Raw genomic sequence first — 16,761 nt, 5'->3', positions numbered from 1 at the left:
CGGGTGGAGGTACTGGCTGGGACATTTGGAGAGGGGATGGAGAAAATGTGGGTGCACAGAGTCTGGAGCTGAGGGAAGGGAAGGAGTGTACCTTAGTCAGGAGAGGTGGAAAGAGGGATGTACCTGGCTGGGTAAGAAGTGGTGAAGGTGCAAATAAATCAGATGTCACAGCATGTCTACTTCGGGGAGGCTGAGTGGGGGAAAAAACCTTTGGGATTCTCAGTTCTGTCACACGAGGTGTCAGCCTAATAGTCAGCTCTTCATATTTTAAATCCCTGATGGCGACTGTACTCCACAGACTAAATGCTGCTGCCTGGTGCAGTCTTAGTTCCTGTGGACACAGTCCTCTGCCCTCTGTGCAGAGAAACCCAGCACGCTGCTTCGAACTTGCTCTCTGTAGTGTACCGTTCCTCCTTTGATTCTCATCTCCCAGCCGGGGGCAACCACATCAGTCCTGTAATTCACGGGCCCTCTAGCAAAGGAACCGAGGCAGGATTTAGCTGCACACATAAGCTGAGATGAAAATACTTCTTGGGAAAAAATGGCAGATTTGCTGTTCTGTGTTCTTCAAGGGGTACACTGTGGTAAGAGTAAACAAACACAAGATTTGAAAAAATGTCTTGTTACAACTTGCTTTTTATATATAACATCTAATTGTGCATTAAAAAAAAAAGCAGCAGCAAATGTAAAGTCATGATCAGATTTACAAAATTAACATTCCCTTTGAAACTCCACAAAACAACCCCAGCCAGCCAAACACAAAGAAAATCACAACAACAACAACAAAATTTCAAATCGCCTAATCCAGGAACAAATCAGAAAGAAAAACACCCCCAGGAAAAGTAAACTAATAAAATAGCCTTCATGAAACCTCTGCCCTCAGCAGTGTTTCAATCCAAAAAAGGGGGCAGAAAACGCCACGGATTCCCTTAAGTCATGAGAGGCTTTGCTGTTGCCAGTGATTTTATGGGGAGGGCGCTTGGACGCTGCACCAGCAGGCAGGAATATAAAGCCCCAGGACAGATCCACATCTGCAAACAGAGCGCTTCAAATAATTTAGAAATGCACCTTGGCTTTGTTTCCTTTTAAATTGCAAGCAGTTCAGAAGCCACCTTTGATTTTTAGTCTCTGCATCTGCACACTGGCTTTCTTTGCACTGTAAATGGCCGGTCTTGTACTAACGGGCTGGAAAAGGTTTTTTTTGGGGGGGGTGGATGTCGGGAGGGTGGAAATCCTCTGAGCGGAGCGCCTAGGCTAGGATTGCAGAGGAAGCTGAGGCCTCCAGCCCTGCACAGGAAGCAATCTTAGAGCAGGCCTTAAATGCCAGATTCCAGGCAGAGTTTAACTAACCACTGACAGCTCTGTAAACAAAGCAGGGACAAAAAGAGAACAGCTTTCCCTTTTCTGGTAGTCATTTTTGGTTTGGGGGCTGCAGGGGAATTCTGTAATACTCGGCTTGATGGGATATAAACCAAGGCTGGAAAGGCTTTGTATATGAAGAACTGTAAAGGGGAAAATATTTCATGGACTAAATCATAAAGAAGAAGGTAGGGCACGGGGAAAATGCGTGGATTAAACTACAGAAAAATATTGCTACTTTTGGTTCTTTGAGCAGGATTTGTGCATGGCTTGGCTCCTCCTGAGTGGTATTTAAAAGCTGCAGCTTATTTTTCTTCTTTTCTCTTTTCCTTTTTTCTTCTTTTACCTGTTTCTTTTTTCTTCTTTTATCTTTTCCATTTCTCTCTTCTTCTTTCTTTTCTCATTTTCTCTTCTTTTTCCTTTTTTTTTTTGAAAGAGGGGGTGGGGACGGAGAAACGGGGACTAACTTTCAAAACTTTTAATTAACCGTGCAACTAAAGAAAATAAGAAATCTATTGTGCAGCGTTTTTACTGCTTCCAGTAAAAATTGGAAGCTTAAAGTTAAAATCCTGCTGAATTGTTGCTTTTGTTTGTAGAAAAGACCTGTGACATTACAAATAGCTAGTCTGCGACTAGCAGATGTATACAGTCCGTACTTAAAGCATGTTGATTTAATTTTAACTAGGAAACTAAATGCAGGCATGGGCTATGTTTATCCTACAAGGCATTTCATTAATCTTGTTTATCTCAACAATACTGAGGAAGTTAAATTTTTTGATGGAAAAAGAAAATAGTTACAGCGAAGTTAAGAAAGCAAAACAAAACTAAATGGACTCAGTTAAATGCATCCATTGTGTTTTCTCTGTCATCTAAGTGGTCATCTCCCTTTTTTAGATTTGGATCTTTTCAGAGCTCTGAACGCTTGAACACCCACCATGGATGACTTTGAACGCCGCAGAGAGCTCAGGAGGCAAAAGCGTGAGGAAATGCGCCTTGAAGCAGAGAGGTGAGGTATTACGTATGGAAAATGGTGCCGGTGGCTTGCCTTTGATTAGCAGTGGCTTTGAGGATTTCTGTCTCAAATTCCAAAGTATGGTATAACCAACCAAAGAGTCCTTGCTACCGATATGCACCATAAAATAGCTTTAATTAATAGTTATTACCTTATTTATTGTGGGAGATGCTGAAGTGACGTGTGTCTAGTGCCTGATTCCCTTAAGCTGATGTAAATGTCCGGGCTTCTAGTTATTTTGTTAAATAGATGAATGTATACAGTGAAGGTAGACTGTGGCCATGTGAAATTATTGGTAGGAAAACTCATGCTCAGATGCTATTTGAGTGAGTGCTGTACAGAAGGGATTTTGTTGTCTTTTCAGATGCAGAGCTAAAATTATAAGATAGCAATTGAAAGCTGAGATGCCCTTGGTATATGTAGCATAGCATATCTGCGAATTTTCTGCCATTACTGTGCAATTGCTATTGTATTTGTAGTGCCTGTCATTTTTTATTCATTTACAACCACTTTATGTGGTCAACAAGGGCAGCATTTGCTTCGGTGCAAATGGGGACAACACGTGTATGATGATGTCAATTTATGAAAGGAGCAGCATGGAAGTACTGGGAATGACATTTCATTAACTATCTCTGTTTTACACCTGTACAGTTCCATTTGCTTTAATGGCATTTCCCATGATTTGCACTGGAGTAAGCAGGAAGAAAGGCAGGCTCCTTTTATTTTTGTAATGTCTTCTTTGATATAAAGATTTGATTTAGTTTATTAACACTGCAGTGATTTTAAAATAAATGGAACTTAGGTTTAAACCCATTTTGTGCTCATTTTTGTATTTAATTGTGAATACGGACTTCATTTTTGTTTCTGGTCTTTCCTATGCACTGACAAAACCATGGTGTTTTGGGTTCTGAATGCTGCAGGAGAAAATACATTTTCAGAGCAGTTTTAAATGGATGTCAGCAGAATGCAATACCAAATGTATTTTGTATGCCTGCTTTGAGCTTTTTAATATGGCCCTGCTTATGCAGCAGGGCTCTCTGATGGATGTTGATATCTGGTTGGGGCACATCTCAGGTAGATGAAATGCAATGGCCGCCTTTCTTTCTGAAGGAAATGTTGCTGTGCAGAACTGAGTATGTGAGCTCTCGTCAGGCTATAAGCTGAAGCCATGAGCTCTGGAAAGCAGCAGCAGCATTGCCTGCAGATAAATAAACTCACATGAAGCGTGGTGGCCAAAGGGAAATGAGACAGCAGCCTCCCTTTGCAAAACTCAGCCGTCACCTGGTTAGTGACCTCCCCAAAAGGCAGGGGAGCAAATGTGCTGTGGCACTAAGCTGCCTTCTTGTCCCAGAAGGTTTCCCCCAAGGCCTGGGGCAATATGTTTTTGTTGAGCAGTGTGGGAGAGATTGCAGAGCCCTTGCCAGTGCACAGTATAGCGACGGTATTTATATACTTCTAGTGTACTTCTGCTTTAAGAAAATGTTTTTAAGGAAAGGTCGAGACTTTAGAGTTTGCTGCTAGTAGAGGCCCTTGGTGGCCTGTGGGGGATGCTGGGGGATGTAGTCCGGGAGGTGTTTTCTACTACAGAAAAATGTCACTTGACCTTCCACACGAAGGCATCCAAGCTCTTATGTGAGTGTGCAGAGGCTGTGGAGTGGTCTCGGCATCAGCGACGTGGCGTGCCCAGCTTGTGGTGGCAGTGACAGCCGCAGGGGCTTGGGGATAGGGAACTCTTCCCTCGCCACCATGGAAGCTGAAATCCAGGACTTCAGGTGTATCCATAAGTCACTGTGCAGCCTGTGGTTTTACACATTGGCCCGACTCCGGTCCCTGATCATGCATGGGGAAACCGGAGCCCCGGGGAGGCAAAAGCTGCAGCCAGCAGCTCACTGGTGTCCCTCGAAGGAGCCATCCCCGGGGAGCCCAGCGGGCCAGTGGTGATACCTGCCCCTGCTCCTGCATCGTGGGGAAGCCAGGCAGTTGGGCCTGAGCGTGACGGCTGCTGACATGGGAAACAGATCCCCCCTGACTGCTTTTGGGAAGTGTTTCTGCTACATCTGGGGTGGCTTTGCTGGGATTTTGTGTGGTAACCTTTGCAGAGGAGGCCAGTTCGGTGGCAGCCCGGCCGGAGGAGAAGAGCTTGGGCCCGTGTTCCTGTTTTTTGTCGAATCACTGCAGAAGTGCTCTGTGCCCTTTCCCACACATTTGAAGGCTTTTAGCAATAAATTGCTGTACGCTAAATCTTGCTGCACTCCCTCCGCTGTTGCCAACTTCAAGCATTCAAGTATCATGAGTCAGACCCCTTAAAAGTCACAAGACTGCTTTAAAAATCTTGAGATCTTAAAAATAATTTAGTCTAGCCTTTTTATTTTTGGTTTGCTTTAACAATAACAGAGCCTGATTCTCAAGTTCAGATGTGACTCTGGGAGCTGGGACCTCCTGAAACCTGCCCCAGCAGGGGCAACGCCAGGGAGGAGCTGAGCATCTGCCCCCTTACATTGCACTGCTCATGTCAAGCTGAGGGCAGCAGCATTTGGGCAGTTATTAACAAACAAATATGTCACACTGGATTGTTTTTTGTGAATTCAGATTTTTAGGGATTTGGAAATCACCTCCACCTTTAAAAATACGACTACAGCATGTTTGTATACACATCTTAAGCCACAGCAATCTGCTTGCCAGACCTCCCTCTGTCTGAACATTTTCAGGTGTTTTATCAAGTGAATCATGCGGTTCCAAAGGGTGGCATGGAGGCTGAAAATGCTCCGTCAGCTCTGAGCACTGGTACCTGCTGCTCGAGCACAGGGCTTTTCCCTGCACCATCCCATCAGTGGGCTGTATCCTTGCTGTGGGGAAACCACCACTGGTTGTAAACATTTCTGCTGGGAGATGGACAGATGGATGATTATGTGTAGGCTGTAACATGTTTGCTAGATCTCCCAGATACTGTTTACGCTTCTTTGAGTTGAACAGTAAACCCAGAAGTGCAAGCAGCCATATCAAACAGTATTTGTAACTCAGCCAGCCCCAGTGACGCATTTTGCCATTTCCTGGGATAAAGGCAGACGGAAAGCCTGTCTTCCCAGCCTGATGCCTGTACCCTAGAGAGACTGAGGAGTGAAGATGCCTTGCAGCAGCATGGTCTCTTGCAGCACGTGCCTGAGAGGGAGTGACTTAGAATCATAGAATCGTTTTGGTTAGAAAAGACCTTTAAGATCATCAAGACCAACCATTAACCTAGCATTGCCAAGTTCACAACTAAACCACGTCCCTAAGCACCACATCTACACAGCTTTTAAATACCTCCAGGGATGACAACTCCACCGCTTCCCTGGGCAGCCTGTTCCAATGCTTGATAACCCTTTCGATGAAGAAATTTTTCCCAATATCAAATCTAATCCTCCCCTAGCACAACTTGAGACCATTTCCTCTTGTTCTATTGCTTGTTACCTGGGAGAAGAGACTGACACCCCCCTCGCTACAACCTCCTTTCAGGTAGTTGTAGGCAGCCATAAGGTCTCCCCTGAGCCTCCTTTTCTCCAGGCTAACAACTCCAGTTCTCTCAGCTGCTCCTCATAAGACTTGAACTCTAGATCCTTCACCAGCTTTGTTGCCCTTCTTTGAACTAACTTCAGCACCTCAATGTCCTTCTTGTAGTGAGGGGCCCAAAACTGAACACAGTATTCGAGGTGCAACCTCGAATTGTGTCTTCCTGAGGGGCCAGAGAGGACCAGTCAGGATACATGTGCTGTCTGCTTCCCAAGTGTCTGTCATGCTGGAGCCACTGATGTCCAGCCATTTATGTCTAATCTGTGGAGATGCTTAGTGCAAGTTTGATCCTTGAGAGCTGATGCTAGGCTTTGTGTTTTGGTGTTTTGGTGTTTTTTTGTTGTTTTTTTTTTTTCCATTAGAAAAATGTTAGAAATTATGCTTTGTTGTGCTGTGTAGCCCTGACATTCTGGGTTGATATGCTTAGGACTGATCCTGAGGAGAGGCTGGCTTTATCTTTTAAAGAGCAGCAGTGCGGTTCACCCCTGGCATGTGCTTTGGTTAGTAGTTTATGCTGTGGCAACTCAGATATAGATAGCCACCAACTCAGAAAGCTAGCGTTTTCTGGCATTTTAATATCTTATCATTTCAAGGTATCCCACACATCCTGGATTCCCCACACGGACTCACTGCACCCACCCAGAAGTTTTGTCCAGCCAGAATTTTTTGACTATTTGTATTTGTCTGGGGTCTCTGGAGGCCTATCAGCATGTTTGGAGTAGCAGTGCAGACCTGTCTAGGGGCCATCTGGCCAACAGCAGGCATACGGGACTTCGTCCAGCATTCTCGCAGGCTGTCAGATTTATTGCACACGCTCAGGCTGGCGGGAACCCAGCAGCTCTTGTACCTCATGGGGGAGCAAGGCTTTACAGGCATAGGCTGGGAAACCCAGGACAAAGTATGGCAGCGTTAACTGTGCCCATCTGCTAGCATTTTGCATGTGGTTTGTACTGATCAGGTGCGATGTCAGGGAAAATAGGACCCTACCAGCCATTTGGGTGATGGGATGTGCTACGTCTCTAACTGCTCTGTGGCAAAGGCAAGGCTTTATCCTGCTCCTCGGAGGCAGAGGGAGTCCTGCGCCTGGGTCGGTGGTTGTATAAAGCCCCGAGGTCCCGGTCCAGAGCTGGCTGAAGTCAGCGGGAAGCTTTCCACCAATTTCAATGGGCTTTGGATTAAGCTCTACCTGAGTTATTCCAACCAAATGATTTATGAGACAGTCTCAGTGGCAGCCTTGAAGGAGCTGGATGAATGCTTTGCCTTCCCAGGCACAGGGTACATACCATGCTGGAGTATCAGGCTGGTCACAGAAATGAGTTGCACTTAACTGATAGGAAAAATCCCATATGTAATTGAAGCACAGAGGACCGACTTCTTTCAACAAGGGAAAAAACAAAAAACAAATGTCACCTGCTGCTTTGTGCCTCTTCCTAGGCAGTAAAAGATGTTCTCTTGAATAAAACCATCAGGTTTTGTCATTTTGATGTTGTAACTGACACTGGAAGAATTTAGCCTGGGGCTAGGTAGAGTGTGTGTGTGTGTGTGTGTGTCAGGAGGGGTGCTGCTTTGTGAATATCTTGCTGATGCACTTTGGTCTGTCACAGCTGCATGCAGCTGTAGTGAAAAATTGAGGTGAAATACTTCTTGAAGTGACAACAGACCTACTTCCTTGACTTCAGCATAATTGAGAGCAAAAATTGGCCCCTTGAACTCTCTAAAGAATAGCTCTCAGGTTAATCTGTTTAGCACTTAAGCCACAATTTTATGACTGGCTGACTTGCCATTGCCTCACCAATGTATTTGCACCTCTGCCTGGTGTTGGGGCTCTTTTAAAAATTATACTAGGAGGCTGATCCAGTTTGCTTCATTGCCATACAATCACTACTGCAGACTTCAGAAAGGTCTTAGGGTCATTGTCACACTGGTCTCCATTTGGCTGAAGCTTAACTTTTAATCTGAACCATAGCTTTGCCCTGGGTAATGCTCTTCCCTAAGGGACTGCAGGTCATTTCACAGGGAAAGAGAGGTATTGGTCATCCTGTTGTAAAAATACAGCAAAGAGAACTGGCTGTCTAGCATCAAATCACAAGTCACTAAAAAGACTCTCTGAAACCACCATACTACTTTGTAGGCTGTGAAGGATCTCCTGACAGGGGCCACAGCTGTCCTGACTAAAGGGCTCATCTTCTTGCAGACCAGTCAGATATTACTAAACGTACCCTAAAAGGGTATGTGGGTAGGTCATACAGAAAAACACTGCCATTAAGATTTATGGTTCCTGATAGCATTAATTACTAAAGGCAGTAGGTAAAGATTCTTTTTTTAAGAAAAAGCATCCAACAGTTCAATCAAACTCTCTTTGGCCTCTCATTTAAATAGTTTTATAAGGCAATGTGGTTCATGTTCACGGACATAGGTTGGGGAATGCTCATAGAAATAACCCAGCTTGCACGTTGGGGATGGCAGGGCCTGCAGCGGGCTGGAAGTCTCCTGGGGTGGTAACTTGCTCAATGCAACTTCAGTTAAAAGAGGATGCGTGGTTAATCTCAGAACTTACCTTGGTACAACTGAAAAAGAAGTCAAGTGAATTTCAGTACAGACCTGTGAAGGTAAGTACAGAACCAGCAAGGCATTTAACATGCCTTTTACTGTTCCAGTGCTCCCCGTTAGGCTGGTGTAGCTCAGGTAAACATACAAAGGGCTGATTGGCCAAGTTAAGAAGGTAAAACCAGGAGGATCAGGGTACATCTTTGCAGGACTTAATGAGAAGCAGCTTGCTTATCTTCTGGATGGGTAAGACAGGACGCATTTATTGCCACAGCATCTTAATGCTTCTGCAGAGCAAGGAAAGATCATCCTTGTCAGCCACAGAAAGTGGACAATTTCTATTCTCCTGTCCAGGACAGTGAGGGCAAGTGACTGTTCGTGTTTGAGCAACATTGAATGACCACAAATAGCTTTTGAAACTGCTTCTTATTCCTGCAGTGGAGTTATCTCTGGTGTAGAGTGTCCACTAGTAACAAATGTTTAACAGTGTTGAGAGTTTAGGAATGAACATAGATGGTTCCTTTTTAATTATACCTTACTTCTTGAAACACTAGGAGTTGCCCATATCTTGTTCCCAAATGTCTGGTTACTTTTTTATTAAGAGTTTTCAAAGACCATGCTTCGATTCAGGCTTGTGTAATGGAAAGAAGAATATGATCTTAATACAAGTTTTCAAGGAGTGCATGTTTAAACATAAGAGAAGCTGGCTGCATATGCCTAACCTGTCATTTCCCAATGTTCATGATTTATTTCACAACAGTACTTCCAAAAATGTTCGGCCTCTGTCCTCTTGAGGCCTGTGCCCTTGTCTGGTCCAAGCCTCTTTTGCTACTAAAACAGGAGCTACAGTGGTTTTAGCTCTCCATGAACTTCATATACCCTGAAGTTCCAAATACTCTGAGTGTTTCTGTTTGTCTTCCATAAAATACCTTCTGGTAGAGCTGAGGCATGACATCTTCTGCCCAGGAGTTAAACATTAAGACAATGAATAAATAAGATTAGAAGTACGTGAGGGTTGGGAACAAATTGAGGCAAAGTGGTCCAGCTGTTAACCTGTCTTCACAGCTACCTTGAATTCCAGGACTGGCAGGATTTATTTGGATTGTTGAGGTGAGTTTGGCCCTTCACATTACATTGATGACTGTTCCTGCAGTTCTTGGAGCTCATTCTTAACCCAGACTGAAAGGTATGACCCAGCGGCTCATTAAAGCACACCCTACTGCTGTCACTCTCGAGTGAGGTTGGATACTAGACAAATCTTTGCTATTGTAGCATTTCAGATGCCCTGAGGGAAATAACCAAACATAAGCAAAGCTGAGTAGAACCTTCCACTTAATTTTACAGCCATTGTGCATTTTGCAGGTTGTATTTTCTTTAAAGTCCTTATGGAGAAATGTTTTATAAAAGAAGCTTTGTTCTTCCAAGTAGCTAGACATACAGAGTACAAACTTCGCTGAGCTAACCCCACTGCAATTCCTAAGCAGACAACAAAATCAGCTCCTTAGTATTTCAGATATTAATCCCACGCGTATGTTAAGATCATTCTGTAATCTCTGTACTACAGCTACTATACCAGCTAAGCTTTTAGGAGGACAGCCCAAGTCCAGCATCCAGACAGCTGGCAAAATGTTCTGTCTTTCACCTCTTTCAAGTGGCAGGTTTGCTTTGGAAGCACCAAGGAGTTTGGAAAATTCTTGGGTGAAAAGTGTCCCCTCCAAGCCTATAACCAGGTAATCCACCTACCGCCAAAGGGAAGTCTGCCTTTCTGTTTCCTACTGTATTTTTATTAGCTTTAACTAGATCGAAGTCCTTGATGAACTGGATTTTATTTAAATGCCTAATAAATATGGGCATTGAGGCACAGCTTTTGGTGCTTGTTATTGACAATTTTAGCATGCATATGTAAAAGGGAACCATATGAGGAGAAATACAGCCTGGTATCTTATCATAATTTTCAGAACTAGACTGAAGCACAGGCACTGCACAAAGAAAATCATGAGGCTGAAGGAATGTAGCTGATAGAGTACAAATAAGTGTCAATGGCTGTCTTGTCATGTTTATGTTGAAAAATAACATCTGTTTAATATCTCGTGCAAATGGGCAGTATGCAGTCAATTAAGCTAGGGTAGCCTGCAGCGCTCTTGCAGCTCTGTGCATCTGTCATTGTACCTTCAAACGGTGTAAATCGTATCTGCCATCATAATTTTCTCATACAAAACACTTCAGAAACTTGAAATGTAAAAATCTGCATTAACTGAATATTGGCTTGGGGTTTGTGAAGGCACAGAGCCTTCAAACTTCCTGTACCAGCCACAGCGGAGCAGTGTGGTGCCTGTGACTATAGGTATGTATGTCCTTTGGAGGCAGACACTGCATCTCAGTTTCCCCAGCAGCATTTTCTGTCCCTTGGCAAGGAGTACATCAGCCCTTCATGTAGGTTACCTTCAGTTAACCTACCTACTGGTAGAGACTGAAGACACTGTCCTAAAACAACCAAGAATAAAGGAGGTTCAGTTCTTGGTCCCTGGGTCTACTTTTGTCAGACTCTTAGGCAGGGCAATCCCCCATCATCATTGATCTGGACAGCCAGTGTCAGTTGTCAGAAAAAACTGCATGAACCATTGATAAGTCTTATTAGATTCCTAACCCAGTCTCTCTTCATAAATAAGAACAGTTGACCTGTATTTCTTTCTAGACAGTAAGTATATGATTGAGGTCTCAACTTAGTCACTTCCCACACGCCTGATATCCCCAACTGGCACAAGAGGCAGGGTTAATTTAGTTCATTGTATAAAGCCTTCTCAGGCCATAAGATGTGCATACCTCATCACACAAATGTATATGCTTACAAATGAGTTGGCTGAAAATTCTACATTAACATTTCTTCTCATGATTGAAAAAAGGCCTTATTATTAATGGTAATGCTCTGCAACAAATTTCATTTATTTTAAAGGAAAGCAGAAGGAATACTGCGTTGTTTCCATAACAAAAGCAGCTCATGGTTCAATATCCCTGTATCTTAAAAAATGTAAAAAAAATTATTTTCAGGCAAATACATTGTGCATTGTTATATTCACCTGCAATAATATATTCTATAGCCTGCATGTGCTTGTTGCAAGTGGCTGATTGTGTACATCCTGGCGGTCCAGCCCATCCACTGAAACGGGCTATATGGGGTCTTGATGCTTTTTTGGGCAGAGGATCATTAAGTGCTTCTCAGACAGCTGGTTACTTCTCACAGCCCCTGCCATGCAGGTTGATTGTTAGGGCAGCCCTCCTTGCTGTTGCCTAAGAGGGAAGGTGGGAGCAAAGTGAACAGGGCTGCCCTATGCTGCCTCCCTGCTACAGCACCCACATCCTGGCCCCAGAGGCTGAGCAGCTACTTATGGGTACTGCATCTGGGACTGGACTCGGGCTGGAGGTCCTGAGCCCAGCTGCCGAGGTGTGAATTGTCCTGCGCACGTGGTGACACAACATTGTGTCTGGAGGAGGTGTTGAGTAGAGGCTGCTGTGGAAGGAGAGCATTGGTGATGTTTAATTTGTTCTTTTGCTCTAAACAGAAGAGAGTAACTAAAAGCAGTCCCTACAACTGCAAATTTCCAGACTTGGATGGGTATGATCTTTTAGCTGTTACACTGCAATGCCTTCTTTTTAGTGAATAAGAACACTGTTGAACTTGTTGCTTAATTGTGTCTCTATTCTTCAGGGCATTCTGGGCTCAGAATGATAAAAGTTATTAGGCATAATAGAAAGTGAAGTTATTACACAACTGTGAGAGTCTTTTATGAGTGACATGAAAATGGGTTTAGCCAGTTGATTTCTAGGAGCATCTGCTTCTCAGTGCAAGTTTGCATTTTATTAACATCTTTATGATCTAATATCTGAAATTAAACCAGATAATCAGAAGATTAGATCTCCCTTTAAAAAGGCGAGGCCAGTTTGTTTGCAGGGATAACAGATGAAATGAAGTCAAATGCTAACAAGTTTTACACACGAATAAGCATAGTATGTAAACACTATCAAATTGCTGGCAGCCTGGGCAGTTACCCTTTCACAGCTCAGTTCAAATAACTATAGAGGAAAAATGTGATTTTGCAAATGAAACTCCAAACTGATTTCAACTTGCAGAAGCTTCTCATTTGGTCAATTAGCTCCTGCATTTTTGGTGTTGTGCCTTTAAACACAGCTTTAATTGCTGAAGATACATGTTTATAAGCAGCTTTATTTCTCTCATCATAACCTACTTATTAGCTCACGCTAAACAAAGAAAATCCTCCTTGCCAGTAGATTGTCCTTGTGTGATCAAGTTGCTTCTTGGGCAACTTAATTCACCAGTGCACAGCTCAAGAAATATTCCTGCCCAGAAATAAGGTCAGTGGGCAAATGCTCCTTAGAAAAGAAGTCTGGTGACAGCCCAGTCCCTGGAGAAGCTGGCATGCTGTGTGACCAGAGGGTTGGGTTAACAGAAGTGATACAGCTACAGGTTAGAAGGAGCAGTAGTTGTGTCAGCCCTATAGCTGTGTCAGCCTTGCTCTTCCTGGGGAGCAGCGAGGGTGATGGGAAGTGGAAAAGTAAACAGGATGCTTTTCTTTTCGTTTATTGGAAGGTATAAACCAGTGGGTAGTGTATTTGACAGTTAAAGGTTAGCCTCATCTTGGTTGACATTAAGAAAATGTAAATAGCTGGTTTTTTTCCCCTTTATGTCAAAACATGTTACTTGGACTAAATAAACTTGCTTGTTAATAGTCTTTGCTGGATAGTCTGTTGAAAAAAGGCCACCAAGTTTGTCATGCTGACACAGAAAATCAAGAGAAGGCTGTAACTCAACAGCTAGTTGTGACTATCTTTGTTTTCTTAAAAAATATTTATTCAGGGTTTTTTTTTTTCTCTGACATTTGCTGAAAATGTGCCTCGGTTTCCTTTAAGGTAGCTCGTGACCCATTTTCAATGTGGACATTATTTAGGCCAACAACAAGGACTGCTCTAGCAGGAGGTTATCTTCTGGGCAGACTTGTGTTCTTCTTGTGCTAAGGCCATAAGAGAGGTGCTGAAAACTGGTACTCAAAAGCAGGGCTTCTTCGAAGGTTTTGTTAAGTTACTTCTCCATACTAGTACTTCCCTCTTCCACCAGCATGAGACAACATCTTGTCTACTAGTGTTTAGACTGATTCACTTGAACAAGCCCTCCCTTCTTTTTGAGTCCTCTTTGTATGATTTAAACCTAATGTATGTCATGGTAAATTTTTAAGTCAATTAAGTGCATATGGTGGAAAGTAACCAAATTACCATGACTCGATTTACTCGTCGTCAGATGAGCCTCTTGCAAGGGAGGTATCTTATTGTGAATCAGTGTGGGAGGGTAAGCCTGTTTATGTTTGGACTGGGAGGTTTGCATAAATTTAATGCACTTGGTTTCAAATCAGGTTTGAGGTAAACTTCTGCAACTTCTGTGTACAGGCAAGGTCTTTGTGACTGTGGTGAGGTGCATTGGTGCTGGACTCCTGGATGAGGAATCTCTGTTGATCTTAATTTTCCATGCAAATCCTGCCTCTTCTTACAGCTGCTTGTTTCTGCTCTTAATGTGGCTCTGTGGAGAGTTGGGTGGCACAGGTGATGATAGACAGGGGAGATCAGACACTGGTCTACCTCCAGTCCCTTCATGTTACCCTGTTGCATGAGGTCAGGTACAGCTCAGGGGAAGACTGGTATTAGATGGGTGAATCAGATGTTATGCACATCCACCAACTGCTACTGACCACATGTCAAGAACCTGAGAGCTCAGAGACTTGCTGCAAGCCACTGTGGAGTCAGCTACAGCTGTTCCTGTTCCTGGCAGCTGGATTCCTGCAATAGCTTGGACTATTATAGCTAGCTGTTTCAAAGGAGTGTCCTGCAAAGATGAATAGAGAGAGAGACTAGAAAGAATAATCTGAGCAGTACCACTTTTAAAGTGAGAAAAGCACTGCAGGAGTGACTGAGAATATATACAATTCTTCACAAGACATACAGCTTCTTACCACAAGAGGGGTTCCTATGTGTAATAGCTTAATTCTTGGGTTGGGGATGTGTGCGTGTTTGTTGAGCAAATTTCTGACTTCAGCAAGCAGATAGTGCTTACAGGAGCAAGCTGGTTTTGTTTATAAAATTGTCAGCCCTCTAGTGATAAGGAGAAAATCAGATACTCTGTGTATCAATCCTGGGTATTTCTGAAAGGCATTATTATAATACAGTGGTGAGAAAGATACAGGGGTGAAGCTAGCCCCAGAGCAGAATGCCTCCTTAATATAAAGAATAAAACTTTTTCCACCTGTATTTTTGAACAGAGAAAAGAAAGGAGGCAATATGACTGGCTTTCAGTAAAAAAAAAATAAAAGAAACCTCATAAATTTGTTTGTGACCTTCATGTGAATTTAGAAATTTTTCAGCAAAAACTAGCTATCAGATTTTCACGAAAATGCTTATAGTTAGAAAGTCAACGACCACAAAAGACTGTCCCCACTCCTCCCACTTAGTGCTTATCATCTTGTAAGAGGACCAGAGCACACTGGAAACTGGAGAGGAAAGCCCTTCTGATTATCCATATACGGATGATTTTTGTCCTTATGCCCCCTCATGAAATGATTATACTGTTGCATTCATATGGCACATCATGCCATCCTTCGAGATGAAGTTCTCAACATCCAGTCTGGTTTTCTGCCTTTCCCCATGCAGAAAATTTTTATGACTGGATTGAAAGGAAAAAAACCTCACCCTATATATTTCCACAGGAATAGCATGACTGTAGTTTCTTTAGAATAGGTTTCTTTCACTAGCCTGCAACTGCTAAGCTGAACAGTCCTCACAGCTTTTTCAAGTTCATCTTCAGCCCATACAAAATGACGAGCTTTTTCTGGGTGCTGTTGCTCAGAACATTCCTGAGATTCTCCAGCAGCTATTACTTCAGTGTCTTAATAAGGCAGCACCATAGCTGGGAAAGACAAGGAGATGGCTTGTCTAAACACTGGCTACACATGGATTCCTTTTATGGTCCAGCTTGCACAGTGGGGTATTCCTCTGAAGGTCAGCGACATGAATAACGAAGTGCTTCCCACTGCAGCTTGCTTTTTGAGCGCAGGCATCATGTGTCTGGTGCCACATGTTCAGCCTGCTCTGAGAAGGAGGAGAAAGAAATAGTTGGGTAGGAAAATGTAGAAAGAGGGGAAAAAAGCAGAGTGTTAAGTGCTGTGTATTTTGTATTCATGCTATTGCTGTGCTTACTGTGGCTGGAGGATGTAGTTGTGAATACCACACACAGAATATATGTGCATGTGGTGGGCTGATGTTTTGTAAAAAATGCCCCTAATAAACTCCTCGGTAGGGCTTCAGGGTTCAGCTCATCCCACAACAATACCAAGGGCAAATTTTCATGCCATACTCGTGAATTTGGCTTTTCATTCTCACAACAAAATGGAATAGACTACTAATGACCTTTTCAAACCAGTGAGTTATGATGGCTGGAGGGGTTGCTGTACTGGAATGCCACAAGATGAATTTGTTTAAGCAAAAGGTTTAATTTTCCCCCCCCCTTTCTCTCTTATACAAGCTAGTGAGTCTTTTCTCTCATTAGCATGTAATCGTCTTATACTGGAGGGTTGCATGAGTTCCTTCAGGGCTATTGTCTTATTTCTCACCAGAATTTTTCACAGAATAGATGAGTCATTTCAATATTCTAAAGAGAAGGAATATATTGGTGATTAATTTAATATGAGAAAACCTCCTACTAAGTAATGAAAATCTCATCATGTTTTGTCCTGAATATATTTACAGGATATACATAAACTGAATGAAGAAAATATATCTTGAAGGCAAACCAGAAATGTTTAGGCATATTCAATGGGTCTGTAATCCAATTTTTCATTTACTGATTATTGTCAGATGGACTAATACAGTACCTAATAAACCATGAAAACAATGAAAGACTTTAACTTGTGTCACTGTCTCTGACACTGTTTGAGAAAAGAGAAGCACTTGAAGGTGTTGTTTTGGTGACTCACATCTTAAAAGTCTAACTTTCTTCATCTGTTTCCCTGTTGCTTCACTGGCTCCATCCTGATTTCACCTATCGTGCTCACATCATACTTACAATGAGATCCTGATGTACCGACTTTGATAACATTATAGGTCTTGCATGCTTGTGGTTTTGCTGGCTTTAGAGGGAACATGACTTCTCAGTCTGTTGGCTGCATGGCTTTTCTGGATATAATATCTTGCTTTGAGGAGATAAAGGCATAAATGCACAGAAGTGGAGCAATGAT

At 43.0% G+C, this 16,761-nt stretch overlaps 1 protein-coding gene across 7 annotated transcripts in view; it reads left to right on the top strand.

Annotated features, from left to right (window-relative positions):
* The window catches only part of CALD1 (caldesmon 1), a 202,147-nt gene that overhangs the window by 100,299 nt on the left and 85,087 nt on the right, over positions 1-16,761 (top strand). For 6 of the 7 annotated variants that reach the window (XM_068400509.1, XM_068400504.1, XM_068400507.1 and 3 more), the window contains one exon: positions 2,254-2,365. In XM_068400509.1, coding sequence (XP_068256610.1) covers positions 2,295-2,365 — 71 coding nt within the window. In that variant the 5' untranslated portion in view covers positions 2,254-2,294. Of the gene's footprint in view, positions 1-1,405; positions 1,548-2,253; positions 2,366-16,761 lie in introns of those variants that run through there. The other variant, XM_068400505.1, reaches the window with a different exon arrangement.

This window comes from Nyctibius grandis, chromosome 5 (assembly GCF_013368605.1).
Source record: "Nyctibius grandis isolate bNycGra1 chromosome 5, bNycGra1.pri, whole genome shotgun sequence".
Lineage (NCBI taxonomy): Eukaryota > Metazoa > Chordata > Aves > Nyctibiiformes > Nyctibiidae > Nyctibius > Nyctibius grandis.
Note: the sequence above shows the minus strand (reverse complement) of the source record. Positions and strands in the feature narration are given on the sequence as shown.